The 15769-nt window shown below is 36.1% G+C and overlaps 1 protein-coding gene across 1 annotated transcript; it reads right to left on the reverse strand.

The window, feature by feature from the left end:
* Positions 1-979: 979 nt before the first annotated feature.
* LOC113750017 (lysine--tRNA ligase, chloroplastic/mitochondrial) lies at positions 980-13845 on the reverse strand. The gene is made up of 14 exons (XM_027293922.1): positions 13520-13845; positions 12410-12628; positions 11633-11744; positions 10426-10534; positions 9096-9153; positions 8370-8438; positions 6367-6474; positions 5765-5857; positions 5288-5392; positions 4737-4943; positions 4445-4539; positions 3875-3965; positions 3006-3182; positions 980-1576 (listed from the first exon to the last, which is right to left on the reverse strand). Exons 1-14 carry the CDS (start codon positions 13829-13831, stop codon positions 1484-1486), a joined length of 1848 nt encoding a protein of 615 aa, XP_027149723.1. The 5' UTR covers positions 13832-13845; the 3' UTR covers positions 980-1483.
* Between the last annotated feature and the right edge of the window lie 1924 nt (positions 13846-15769).

Here is a 15769-nt window from a genome sequence, read left to right on the forward strand (position 1 = left end):
AAGGGGCGCTTGCTTCTTAACTATTGCTGATAGTTAAGGGCGCTTGTTCGTGGATTTACTTTCTTTATGGGAATTGGATTGTGAGTAGAAAGAGGGCCGGTCCTGTCCTGTCCTGTGGTAGGACTGGCAAAGGGCAATGAAGTGCTTTGGGATGCGTCCGAAGATAATAATTGCAGAAGGCAGAAAAGCAAAGCTGATGTTTATGGTTATGCAAATGCAAACAGGTGGAGGAGGAAAGCGAGGACCATCATTGGTTATGAAAAGGGTTTTTGTCAATCAATCTATTACTACAAATCCTTTTCCTCCCACTGCTGGGACAGACGCATGCATTAGTGTATTTGATTGCGGTTGCAGTGTCCCTTGCCTCTCCTGACTCTGTCTTCCCTTATCCCCACATCAATCCTCATGTTACATTCCTACTTCCTCCCACTGCATCTGTCATGAAGCTAATGTCATCAGTTCCTTTCCCAAATCTTCCAACATATACTCTGTCCGAACTGAGCAATCAACGAGTCACCTGATTACTAGAACTCAATCCCAATTCCTTTAGCTAGGCAGGGGAAAATTATCTGGTCAAGAAAATGTCTAATTTCCAGCTGCATACATGCAATAGAAGTTCAGATGAACTAAAAACTTACCCCCCCTTACTTTCTTTATCAAGAGTATCAAACAGGTATCATAAGAGCTAGACTTCCACTTCAGTTAGTCTGGAACTGTAAAATTTGTTTACAAGCTTCAATGTTTAAGATATATCTTTATCCACAACAGGAAAAAATGGTAATGTATAAAATTGATAAATTACAATAATGGAATAACTTCCTTCTGGATATCATACCAGTTGATTTTGTCACAGGCAAGTGCAAAAAGCCCCCAACAAACCTTAGAGATCAAATAGGGCATCCGCAGCCTTCACGAGTTGGGAACAATAGTTCCCTAGTCTCCAATCACCAAATAAACAAAAGACAACACTAGTAGCACATATGCAGCAGAATCACTTTTTCCAAAAATCATACACTACTAATCAACATCTCAAATGTCAGAACTGAACCCATTACCGTCAAGTACAGATCAAGAATGACTTGGCATTAACCTAGATTTACTTGTATAAGTAAGATTCTGCCCATATGATGGATAGAATATTAATCCGCGTATACAGTGTCAATAGATTCATCAGACTTCTCTAATACATGTACAATGGGGTTTATGGATGAAATCGAGAATATAACAGAAACACATAACATGAGTGTTTCAGCAGCCAGGGCAGTATAGACCACCAAAGGTGAGTATGAAGAACTAGAGCTCTTGCCTAACCGTGCAGGCAAAAAACACTTCCTTTGCAGCATTTTGTGGAAGAAAATGATAGCAAACAGCCAAGGCATCAAACCTTCACTTCATTTCAGAACAGCTAGCATCCTAGAGTAGAAACGTTCATCAACAAGGTAGCCAAACAGCCAGAAACCAAATTGGCCAGCAACTGCATAAACTACTGCTGATTCTTAAGGACAGGAAAAGCAATAACATCACGAATACTTGCAGAGTCAGTAAGAAGCATCACTAGCCGATCAATGCCAAGCCCCTGAAAAGAACAATGGTCTATGTGCATTAGATACCATGATTACTAAAAAGCACAGCTGGTAAAAAGCTAAGACATAATTAACTAATCTTTGATTCACTTAAGCTCAACTTCTATGACGCAGTCAAGCTTGAGTAAATAGTGACTAAAGATGCATACCGAGTATATATTGGATATATTACTCTGTATGGAATACCAAATTTATGAATTGAGTGTTAGGCTAACTACTGGTCAGTAAAGTTTTACTAGCATGTCTACTGTTACATCATGTTAACAAAGGTAGGGCTGTCAACGGGCCGGAATTCATTATTCCGGACCCGGACCCGAATTACTATGCCGGATCCGGATCCGACCCGTTTACCCGACGGGTCTTTTATTCTATGTTCCGGATCCGGATCCGGGTCTACCCGAACAAATTTACCAAAATTTATAATTTCTAATAAAAATGAGAAAAAAATATATTTGTAAACTAATTTCTAACTAATGCAAAGAAAAAACCAAATAAGAAAAGAAATCAAATTAACTTTATTAAAATACATCACCCTAATTAAATTATATTGATAAATATATATTTTTTAAATTATTAATTCATTTATATCCGGATCCGGGTCGGAATACTATATTCCGTATCCGACCCGTTTTTTGTTTGACAAAACGGATCCGGTCCGGATCCGGGTCTAGACCCGACCCATTGACAGGCCTAAACAAAGGGTACCTTAGTTACGATGGAATGGTAATGCAGAGCTAAATGACGAAATGAAAATTGCGCTCATTTAACTTCTTATTGTAGGTAGACAGCAGACTCACTCAGACAAAATAAAAATAAAAAAAAAGGTAGACAATAATTTTATTTTCATAATGTGAATATATGGCTTACCCTAGTAGCAGCAAAAGAAGAAAAGAAACCAGAAAAAGTAAAGAAATGCTACTGTAAACCTTTCGTGTACCGTCCAAGCCTTGGAACATCTTATCTTAAGACAAATTTGATATATGGTCTAAATTAAATCACAGTATGCAAACTAGCCAAAATAAGACCTAAAATACTTACATCGACTCTTCTCCCAATCAAAGAAAGTGAAAGGCGAAAGTAAACCATTTGACAGGTCACAGATCAGTCAGAAGTCAGAACTACCAGGCATTGAGGAGCTGACATGAGATAACTAGAGCAAGACAGGGGCTATATTTGAAAAATGGTAGTATAGAAAGTGCATGCTTTTAGTTCAAAAAGAAATACCTATTCACACGTTTTGACAAGGATAAATTAATTGTCTATAGACCATGCAACTTGTGGCCCACTTTAGGAGTCAGAAAGTTCCTCTTGGTCAATTCATAGAGGAACCAATGGATGTTCAAATAATTCCAAGAACTGGAATTTTGCATTAGAATATTACCCCTTGATTGTCTATTATAAATAGGGATCAGATATGCATACCATTCCAGAAGCAGGAGGCATCCCATATTCTAGAGCTGTCAGAAAGTCTTCATCAAGAGTTACTTCATATGAGTCATCATCACTTTTGTTTTTATTTTCTTCACAATCAACTAATTCTGCATCAATTGCTGTTTTCTTCTCATTATGCTGCCTCACTTGAGCTTCCAGACGTGCTCTCTAAATCCATGGATAACAATCAATAAATTTAATGCAGCTTCAACAACATAGGCACCCACATACTTATGTCGGTGTTTCAAATGCAGGGCCATTGCAAAACAAAACCATTAGACTTAAGCATCAATGGAAACATGAACATCCCAAATTGCACAGCTTTCCATGACTAATCAAAAACTTGTTCTGAAAGAATTTAGAATATCAGTTTAAACAAAACGACAATCTTAGAAATGGTCAATCTCATAACAATACAATAGTGCAGTGTCTTAGTTGATAACTTGATCCAATGGACAGTCATATCTGTGTTTTACAAACTTTTTAAACTCATTCTCATTCTGACAGTTTCTTTAATGGCAAAACATGCAATATAACTTAAAAGACATGAAACAAAAGGAAAGAACTTGCGTCATTCAGTAAAATATTTCTACATCCAGACGCTAAAATACAACAAAAACAAGATGCATTCACTTCAAAAAAAAAATCAACTTACAATCACCTCCACTTGCATTACCAATTAAACAATTACACCGTCCAAGGAAAATGAAGATTTCTATTCCAAGTGTGATTAGGTATTAAATTATAGATAGCAATCTGAGACGGAAAGCTTCCTTCCTAGGAGATGAAGGGTGTAAAGCCTACTGCATTCTCCCACACCCCCCCCCCCCCAAAAAAAAAGGGATTACATTCAAGGATACCTGGTCCAAAGGATCAGTTAGTTCAGAAAAGGCATTTGCCAGTTCACGACCACATATGAAGAGTTCAAATCTCTCGGTCAAGCCAGCATGCCTGAGAAGAAAAGAAGCTAAATTAAGATACGTGACTGTATTTTCATGTAGAAGACATACTAGTATAGGGTACTAATGGGAGGACACGACTTATGTTACACAAGGTGCAAACCAAAGAAGTACGAAACATCTGCTAAGAAAAGGTCCAACACAGTATAAAAGTGGATTAAGTCATGACCAGACAACAAAACAATATTGACTAACTCCTCCATCCACCATAACAGAATACAATTCCTATTTCATATTCATTGTTGATAATGGTTCTTGATTAGAAACAGATTGCACTTTGTCTCAAATCAGATACTGACAAAAAGGCTATGAAGAAAAAATAGAAAGAACTTCCTCAAAATTCTGACACGTTAGGTACCAATCATAACATATCCATGCAAGATAACACACATTAAATATTAAATGAGGAACTGTTCCTAATGCACTGCTGAGTAATTGAAGCATACCACTTCCAAAACAAAGCTTCAGTACCTTCTGTGCGGTTTGGCTAGTGGTGATTTTTCAATAGGATAATCCAAAACAAAAGTGGGTTGTATTAGCTGTGGTTCTACCACAATTTCGAAAACCTGGAAAAGATGAAGAAACAAGTAACTTGTAAAGTCTCAAGATGGCACAGAAAAAAGGAAAGAAGCATGCTGACATAACTCAAGTCAAGTATTCTAGTGGCTTCCGTCAGAAATTTCCCACTACAAAAATAAAATAATTCTTCAATATATGCCTCCACAAATTCATAGTGAATATCCAACAGACGTTTCAGATCTACCTCATTTAGCACATGACCCACAGATGGGCATGCTTCAATTGAAAATGTGTCTATATTATCATGACTATAATCAAGTGCTTTAAGGGTAGCTTCTTTTGCAGTTTTGAGATCATCACCAAACTTCAAGAAATCAATCCCAGTGGCTTCTTTGACAAGATTGTGCATTGTTTCCCGCCTCCAAGGCCTCTCTAAGCATATTCCTATCCCCTGCAAAGAAAGTTATTAATCTATCACCAATTTCAAACAACATGGATTGGTCTAAGTACAATAACCCCAATAGATTCAATAATACCAGAGCACAACTGACAATTAATTTGAAGCTACTCCGACAATCAATTTTGTTTCCAAAATTAACAGGTCAGAATCATCTTGAGCAAATATGACCCAATAAATGAAACTTCACAAAGTATTTGACATGGATGAAAAGGAACGAAGGCAACTCATCCATTTTCATCATCCAGCCATATGCTAAGAGCAAAATATACTTTTTAACCCCCTCAAAACCAAGAGGTTGAATCAGAGGGAAAAAGACAACAGCAAACTGTACTTACCTGATATTCAATGTTAAGTGTGCCATGAACTGCAAGAGCACATCGTGTCACGATCTCTTCTGTCATATTCATCATACTTTGGTAGTCTGAATATGCTTCATACATCTACATTCAAAAGCTACAACAAAATTAAAATGAAGGTTCATGGAGATTAATATTAAATGATGGAGGCAATAGCACATAGGCCTTGTTCTCAATTGCTTTAGATTTTACAAAATCTGATTACAGAGAATAATCAGAAACAGCAAAAGCTACCTTTTGGGTGATTATAGATTTTAGCTTTTTGGTCATCAAAAAATCTATAATCAAAATACAAGAGCAACCGAGAACATAACGAAAACTGATTATCCAAAATCAGAATGTATAATCAGTTAAATTAATCAACCCAGAACAAGCCCATAGGTACATAGACAAAATCCACTTGACCATTACCAAGTGGGAAAAGATGAGATCAAAACAAGCTACAGAGAGACTTACTTCTATGGTGGTAAATTCAGGGTTATGGCGGGTGGAAATGCCTTCATTTCTGAATATACGACCAATCTCGTATACTTTTTCAAACCCCCCTACCTGTCATTGGTCATTAATATCTTATCATAACAAGAAGTTTATAGGGGATTTATATCAATTATCAGGAACACATAGAATCTGGAAGAGAAAGAAGACTGTAAAAGAAAGTATGAAAGGCCCCAAGCAACATTTCATGCTCAACCTGTTACCTTGCAGAAAAACTAGCAAGAAGCGTACAAAGGGTTCATAAAGCATATTTAAGATGTTTGCAGGAAAGCTCATTTAGTGGCTAAGAGTGGTGGCATGCATAAATAACAGACAGATGCAGAAAGCAGAGTGCTGGATGAGGTTAACTGGAAAAGGGCAAAGAGGTAAGAATCTGGAAGATCCATTACAAAACCAAACAGTACGAGAAGTTGTACTATCGCTAGAAGTTAGTTGACATGGTTAAATTTCTGACTTAAGCAATAAAACGTTACTTCTCTTTCTTGCATTGCAAGTCAAATATAAAAACTGTCACACTACTAGCTTTCCAGACAACAAAATGTAAAGAAAAATGGACAGCTTACTAGCATTCTCTTCAGATGGAGCTCAGTCGCAATCCTCAGATAAAGATCCCTTCCAAGAGAGTTATGATATGTAATGAATGGCCTAGCTTCTGCTCCTCCAGCTGCTCCCTAGTAGATGAAACCAATTAAAATCCAAATGCACAAATAATTGTCTGGTTCTTACTTAATGGATTGCAAATGCAAATTGGATAATAGGATTAGAATATACTATCTATATGCAGGCACATGTAAACCATTTCTTTGGTTGAGAGAGAGGATACAAAAGGTGCTCCATCAGAAAATTGCTAGAGAGCTGAATTAATAATTGTAATTCTACACAACGAAATGCTTCAAATGTCAGATTGATGCAGAAAATATTGAGTAAAATCCAAATAGAGGTAATCAAAAGGTAAATGCAATGCACTGAGTGCAACTGAAACAATGGCATGAAAACTACTTGCCAGTGGATATGATGGGCATATGTATGAGGGTTTCCCCCCAATTCAGTCTTCCTCAACCACTCGCTGTGTTCCTATAGAGCATTATATGGCTCCAGAAGAGCTGGATATCAACCTGCGCTCTGAAACTTTCGTACCAAAAAATGAAAATTCGAGGAACTTAAGACGTTTGACTACTTCACATACCTCAAATAGTTTTGAATAGCCTCTCTTATCCTCAAACTATATCTTGGTTTCTGTATTGTGGACACTGAGTAGTTTTTACTTCTCGGATACCATAACTTTATTAACTATGCCCTATTTCATTACATTAGCCATTTGGACAAGTTCATTATTTCCTGCTACAAAATTATTGACTCTAGAGATATAGTTATATGGAGAAGACAGAATTGTTTCAAGCACCCATATAGCCGGAAGCGGCACCTTCTTTCAAAGAGCTGAGGATGGATTGTTCACATTTCATTCAATGGTTGGAGGCAAATTGAGAGCTAAGCAATTGGAATTCAAGGTTCCAGGGGTGCAGGGAATAGAGATGTCTCCTATGCAACTCATACATAATATGTGGAAGTTACATTGCATTGATCCGTTAAAAAAGAGTGAATTCAATGCATTTCTTGTGTGCCCATGACATACTAGATTATATTTGCTGAAGCCCAACATTTAAAGTATATGGCTACACATTCACAAAAGGACATGTTTACCCAAAGGAAATTTGAAGACCAAACATTGCACTTTATGGACTACATTTGGAAGTCATATAATTTGACATGAATCTTGAAAAATCTGCAAGTCAAATGCACAGGGTAATCATTACTGCAGGAAACAGGTCATTCATAAACCACAAATCTTATGCAGTCAAGTCAGGTCAATCAAATTAGATCCTATTTCCTCCCTATATGTCCCTCAGGATATTTCTTTTTAGCTCCAGTCTGTCTTTTTATAGAGTTTCTTGGCTTTCTCTTCTTTTCTTTTCTCTCTGTAATAATACGAGGTATTTCCCATTATGAAACCAAAAACAATACCATTTTATTTCTCTTTCTTCCAGAACTTCTAGTATGACAATTTCTCTTTCTTTTTGCCTATTATTTTCGTAATTCAGCCTTTCGTGCTCAACTAGAACTTGATATCCACACATCAAAAACTTTTATCCTTATTTTCCAGCATCTATGATGCTTAAATCAATCTAAAAGCAGTCCTACATTCACCTTTTATTCAAGAATATTGCATCCACATCACCATCAGAACAGACAAATTAATTTCTTAATTTGTGACTTGCACTCAGACCATAAATTGGTGCCTGGTTCATTTATCGTATTATCAATGTTTGTGACCTGCCATATATTATGCTCACTACTTACACCAGGCAATTCCAGTAGATGAAAATTGGAATCTCTTAGCAATTAAAAATTCTTACAAGAAATTAAAGCCAAAGAAGCTTCAAACGATAACTAGAATGTTAACTAATTCTCATCCATCAAATTCGTACTATGAAAACAAATCCAGCGCATATGAAAGTCAAGTTTCTCTTAATTTAAAACCATGATACATTGAGAGAAATATATCAACCTGAAGCACTGGTGTTTCAACTGAAATGAACCCTAGAGATTCCACTGTGTTGCGTATCTCTGAGACAATCTACTGAAGGAAAGTAAATATCAGCATCATAACCATAAAAGCATGCTAGAGTTTAACAAGAAAAGAATGTAATGTTTCAAATAGAAGCATCCAAAAAATACAAATTATTTGCAGCTCAATAATATGCATATTAACAAGTCCCAAAAAGCATCAAATTTCCGGCATCATTCCATTTGCCATAAGGAAAGAGCTAACAATAAACAACTCACCAGAAGAAGTTCAAAAATTGATTAACCTCATTTTAGGAAGCCAAATTGCTTCATAAAGAAAGTAAAATATCGAGAAAAGTAAGAAAGATGGTAATGCATGTTCTGAAGTAAGAGCACCACTTTTATTATTTTGTCTGAAAGCTTTCCAATAAAAAAAAAGCGAATCGATATTGTTCATCACTTTTTTTCAAATTATTCAAAGTCAACTAAATAATGATTAACCAAGATAATGCATATCATTAAGCGACAGGAAAGATATCACTTTTGATAACTAAATTGAAAAGAAAGATATATAAAATAAAATAAAATAAAAGCCAGCATGAAGAACGTAAAGGAAAGAGAGATGGGGCAATATAACAAGAAAAAAAGGCATATTGGATTATGCAACGAATACCATAAGCCAATTGACCCAGTTAAGACATTAGAAAACAGCTCATGATAAACTGACCTTTGCTCTTTTGCGAAATATATCAGCTACCTCAGGATTTGCTATCATATCCACATACCTAAGCATAAAAAGAGTTGGGCGTCAATCAAACACAGTCCCATGGCAGTGTAAATAGGACCAAAGCATATGTTTAGGGCCTGGAAACATAAATGTACATGCTCTTTCTTCTCTGTTTGACAAACCTGTGGAAAATTACAGTGTCTGATTCTACAAACATAAATTGCTTTATACAAAAAGTTCAGATCTGCATCAGCCACTATTCAAGGAAAGAAGAAAAGAAGCCACATATCTCATTCCTCATGCCATTAAAGAAGCTTTAAGGATGTTACTCAACTAGAACTAATATTAACCAAAACTAAAAACTTGGCCTGCATCCAAAAAGCAAAAACTGAACGGGCCAAAAGTCATCAAGAAGAACCCTTAGAGATGAGACATCTCAGTTGTTCATTCTTTTGCACACCCCACACAGACTAAACTGAGTGCAGAAAGCTTGGAACTTGCAGTTATGCAGTTCATCTCCCCATCCTATCTGTACATCCTTTACTCCTATTGAGTTAATGAATATAGCAATATTAAGCTATAATCTATGTCAATACATCGGTCTCTGAAAGTACTAGCCATTTTTGGGACTTAACACGTAATATTGACTTGTCTAACTTCAGCATGTCCCTGGCTGCAGGGAGATGGACATCCAACTAAATTCACCAAACAACATTTCCACATGACTTTCTTAAACAACTGATTCCTAATCTTTCAATTTCCCTAGAACTTCTGAAAATTAAATCAAAAGAGCTCTTTTTTTTCTGGATCCTAATCCTTGCCATACCTAATGTACTTTAACATGAGACAAAATAGCATGTTCGAGTTGAGTTCAAGAAACTAAAACTTTTCACCTTAAATATAATATAAACAACCAGATACTGAATGAAGTAGCAACAAATGTAACTGATTATGTACTCAGAGTGTGAATATTCTATGTGTCTTTCTTTGTCTGTTTGTCAGACTGACAGAGAGAATGGTGTCTATATATGTATGTGTTTGCCAGATATTGTGAGGGAGAGAGTGACGTTCAATGAACCAAATGCTAAGAGGGAAATTTGTTATATCTTCCTCGCAAGACTGTATATCCATGCATCCAGATGACATCACATTTAGGTAGAAGAATGAACTTCAACACCAGGTCCTTTCCAACCATGCAACTGTCACTAAAATCTCGAAACATGTTCATGCGCCAGCAGAATGGGAAATGTTTAATAGATGCATGACCACGTAAATATATATATATATATATATCTACATTGTTTAACATGGGTTTGGGAAAGACTCTTACCGTTGGCGGTAACGCTTATCAACATCCGTTAGACCGTGATATTTGTCCGGCAGTGGCAGCAGCGACTTGGTGAGAATTGAAAATGAGATCACACGCACTGATAACTCCCCTATAGAAAAGAAAAGAACAAGTTATGAAAGGCAGAGAAATCACTAGAAACAGCAAAGAATCATGAAATACATGTTTGTTTAGTACAAAAAACAACAATGACAAGAAAGGATGAACCCGTATTCAGCAAATAAACAACATATTTTCCACACCAAGTAACTTACTAGACTATGGGTTTACTAAATTAACATTAGTTGTTAAATTTTAGAGTGGATCATACCTATTGAATTTCAGATAATAAAAATCAAAGCAGTTCATCATATGTGAAAAAACACATCTGTAAGAGTTTATGCTAGGTCACCATTTTGATATATGCGTGTATTTCCAAAGGAGCTCCAAGCAACTCGAAATTTCATAAGGATGATAACTATAAAATTGTAAGGTAACTTTACAATTTACTGGACACAATCCAATGCATATAAAGCAACTTAGTAATCTAAGTTGAGTGATACTCGCACCTTGAGTAATCCTATGTCATACCATTAACAAAAACTATAGCTATAACTTATCCTAACTAACTACTATTTGAAAAACCAAAGACAGTGTTAAAAGCAAATCTTTCAGACTTTAACAATTTGAGAATCATAGAATCCAAATGATAGGTACATCAATAGTAAAGAATTCAAAAATAACTTGGAAACTAGAAAAATTATAGTCTACAGAGGTCATCACCCAGAATAAGATTAAATTTAACAAGATTGTTCTTCATTTATCATTGTTACTCTCCAAACTATGGATTACTGAAGACTCTCAATCAATACCCAGAGTTCTCCAGTAGGGTGATGAACCGCAAGTGCAGTTTAACATCTTTCCGAAGTAAGCAGGCGAAAGCTCTGATTATATAAACAATCTAGAAGCTTTAGGGTCACAAAATTAATAGCATACCATCTATCTAGTTGCTTAACATCATATGAACTGCGAAACTGCTAAATGACTACCAATAGTACCCTCGCTCACCACAAGCATCGCCAAAAGAGTTACGCTAACAGATTAAGGTTTTCTGCCAATATTAAACACCTAAAGAACATAGCGTACAATTCACAAACAATTTGGAAGATGATGCAAAGAAAAACAGAGAGGAATATCAGTGAAAACTTACCCTTTTCTGTGCGCTTGATTGAGCCACTAGCGCCCACTATATCACCTATATCAAGAACTGTCTTCAACTGCTCAAACTGCTCATTTGCAAGTCTTTCCTTCTCACAGTACAGCTAAAACAACAATAAATTGTTTACATAATGTAACTTGAGATATATTCAAAAAAAGACTTATTAAGAAAAGGAATATCTTGAAAAAAAGAAGAGTAGACTAAAATGTCCAGAGCACAAATCAAGGTTCTCTATTAGAAACTCTCAGTAAAATTATCCTCAAAGTAAAACTTAGTCTTTATTTTAACAATTTCAAACCCACGGATCTCATAGAATGTACTATCTATCAGGAAAACAATAAATAGAAAGTGAATTGTCAGCATGAGCGGAATAAAGAGACAAGGTTTCCACTGTAATCGACAAAACAAAACTATAATTGCTGTCACAATGATATAGGTGTGCTATCAAGTATCATATATATATATATATATATATATATATATATATATATAGAAATAATTCATTCACATCACTGTCCCTAGACCATCTTGCATAACAAAACTTTAAGCTTTGAAAAAGGCTTCAGAAGTTGTCTCTTTTTCCGTACAGTAGACATACAGGATTTTGTCACAGGGCAGAGTTTAACTCTCACTAAGTGGGCAACTTGTGTAGGAGGTTCAAAACTTGGCTGGTGATTAAAATTTCATTGACATATTTCTTGTGGACTATAAAACTATGGAAAAAAATGTCCTAAGAGAAATTAACCAGAACCTTGCAGTAACACATACCTGGATTGTCCCTGAATCATCCCTCAAAGTCAAAAAAGCAAGCTTTCCAAAGGTTCTGCGAGCTACAATTCTTCCAGCCACCGAGACTTTATCACCCTCATAATTTGACTCTTCACCATTTCCCAGATCTTTATAGATTTCTTGTAACTGATTAGCTGTATGAGTCCTATCCCACTGATAAGCATATGGCTCAAAGCCCTTGCTCCTCAACTCTTGTACCTGCAGGCAGGCGGGCAAGTGTGTTTAGATAGAGTATTATTTGAAATAATTGCTGTAACACTTTTTGTGATGTGATGTATTTGAGATAAAAAGGTAGTTGGGAATATAAAAAGGTGGGTTGGGAAATGTGTTTATCATGCAAGCGAAATATTATTTGAAATCAATGTGCTATCCAAACACTATGTTACCACCAAACTTCGTTCTGTCTCCCTCTCTCACATTCAGTTAATCAAAAAATAGACTAAGTTTAGGCAAACCACCATGAGAAAAAAGGATGATTACTCATCTCGTTTACAAGGACAGGGATCTCAAAACCTCAGATGTTGCTTAATGTTTTTTCATTTGGGACATGTAATGCTTTGCCCGGTACTGAAGGTATTTATTAGCTGCATGACCAACCAATATAAGGCTAAACTTTTCATTACTCCAGCAGCAAGCAAACTACTTCAAAGGGGCCTTTTTAAGAACACAAGAATGAAAAGTAGTATCTTTGTTTATATCAGTACGTCAATCACTCGCCACAGCTGAAAGTATCACAACGTTTTAGCTTTTTTTTTCCTTTTTTAATTCTTTTACCATTAGTAGAGGCCTAGCATTTTCCACAAAGACGAAATATTATTGCTTTGTGTAAATAGCATGAGAATCACTTTGTTTTATATAGTTGTGTTATGAGTTTTTTTTTTTTTTTTGGTTCTGATTCCACAGTGACTTACTGATGAAGTGCAACAAAATTAGGAAGATACTCAGACCCCTTTACAAAATAACACCATTAAAGTTAGGAAATCACCAATTCAATACAAGTAGTTAAACAGAAACTATCAACAAAGCCAAGTCAAAGAACATATTGAAAATGCAATTGTTGGGGGCAAGAAAAAAGAATTTCTTTATTGCCTTGTTTATACGGATAGCGCGAATGGCATCTCTGTCAGAAGTGTTAGCGGGAGAAGAAGAGGAGGAGGGCCTCCGGCTGCGTCCAGCGGGCTTTGGGGCGGCGGTGGTGGTGGTGGTGGAGTCAGCAGCAGTAGAAGAAGAGCAGCAACGGGCAATCAAGGCAGAAGAACAAATAGGATGAGAAGGGGTTGTTCTTCTGAAAGAAATAAGAGGAATGGGGTTCGCCGATAACACTCTAGAAGTCGAAGTAGTAGCAAAATGGAGGAGGTGCCTCAACTTCAATGGCTGCTGCAGCATCGCCTCCACAGCCATTTCCCTTCCCTCTTTTTCTGCGTGCTTCAATTCTCTGCCCGGATGGATATCCCATAAAATCTCTGTGGAATTTTGAACAAATTGCTCGATGAGTCCCTCAAATGTTTTGCTAAGTTTGAGATGATTATTTCACTTTTGACTTCAATCATTTTAGTCCTTCAAACTTTTAAACTGTTGAACCACTTTGGCTACTTGCATGGAGGAGTGCAAAGGAACTACCCTCAATCAAATCATTCCCAAGTTTATTCGATCAAAATTTGAGCTCGAACTTGTGTTGACGGAGTCTAAATAATTCAAAAAAAAAAAATTTTTGGCGACACAGGATGTATCCAAACATTTGCCGGACAAATTCCACGTAGTTGTACAGAGTCTCCCCAAAAAATACACAACAATGTTAACTCGGCAGGGTTCGAACTAGTGACCTACGGAATACTACCGCATGTGGTCACTAGCTAAGTTCCCTGTTGGAAATAGGGATGTAAGCGAGCCGAGCTACTCGCGAGTAGCTTGGTCAATGGCTTGGCTTGAACTCGGTTTAACCGAACCGAGTTCGAGCCGAATCTCGAGCTACTCGAGCACACATTCGAGTCAAGTTTGTGTCAGAATTTTGCAACTCGTGGCTCTCGTAATATATATAAGTTAAATAATATATATGTATTATAATTATAAAATGACTGTTATGAGTATAATTTATACTAAATTTACAAGTAAGGTATCGAGTCAAAAAACTTTGATTACTCGACTCGATAAGACTCGAGTCTCGAGCTTTTAAAGATGGGTTAATTACATTTACCTCCCCCGAAATTTGACCATATTACCAATCAATCCCTGTAATTTATCCAAATAACGGTCTCACCCTTTAAATGATCAAACATTTAACAAAAACCCCCTTAATGTCGAAAATGCCCTTATTGACACCATGTTGCATTAAAAAAAGAACATATTTTTATTTTATTAACCCTGAAGCAATCCAAAAAAATAAAAAAAATTTTGCTTATTATTTTATAAAAACCATATCTTTGCTTCCATAAATAGTTTTGAATCAATAATTATTTTAAATCTTAAAAATGAATATTAAAAATTAGATAAATTGAAAGAAAAATAAAAAAAGAATAAATTATTTTAATTCCTGGAGTATGGTTTAAATTGAGGAAAACATGCATTGTGCTCTCCGCAACATGTCTTGAACCACAAATTCGAACCATATTGAATTTACAAGTAAGGTATCGAGTCAAAAAGCTTGATTACTCGACTCGATAAGGCTTGACTAAAGGTCGAGCCCTATCGAGTCGAGTCTCGAGCTTTTAAAGATTTCATCGAGTCGAGCTCGAATTTGAGATTTGTCGACTCGATCGAGCTTGAGTCAAGTTCGAACCAAGTTATTTATAGGTCAAGTCAAGCTCGAGTATAGCAATACTCAAGCTCCACTCGACTCGATTATATACCTAGCTGGAGGCCGAGTAACTCAAATAGTTAGACGAACTTGAATAACTCAAATAGTTAGACGAACTCAAGTCTTATATATAACATTGAAACCCCGTAAAAGCTAATTCGACTTAATTTGAGCTACATACAACAAATAAGGTCTTCCTTGTTCCAACCTCACTAGGGGATCACTTTCACGTCTAAACTCAAATTAACACTACATACAGGAAACAAAAATGTGTGTAGTTTGCGTATGTAATATGTATGGTGTGATTAACAGCGACTAATGAGAAGTTTGTGAGTACTGGGCTCTCAAGTCAAAAGTTCCAAATGTCACTCACTGTTTGTTGAACTTTTGAAGAGATGACGATGAGCTTTGAGGGAATTTGACAAGCGTTTATGAAGTACTGGGCTCTGGCAAACTACAGAAGTAATATATATATATATATATATATATATGTATATATATATATACAGAAAAAAAAAAAAAGAATCATTCATTGTACCGTGGAA

The sequence above is a fragment of the Coffea eugenioides genome, chromosome 1, assembly GCF_003713205.1.
Source record: "Coffea eugenioides isolate CCC68of chromosome 1, Ceug_1.0, whole genome shotgun sequence".
Lineage (NCBI taxonomy): Eukaryota > Viridiplantae > Streptophyta > Magnoliopsida > Gentianales > Rubiaceae > Coffea > Coffea eugenioides.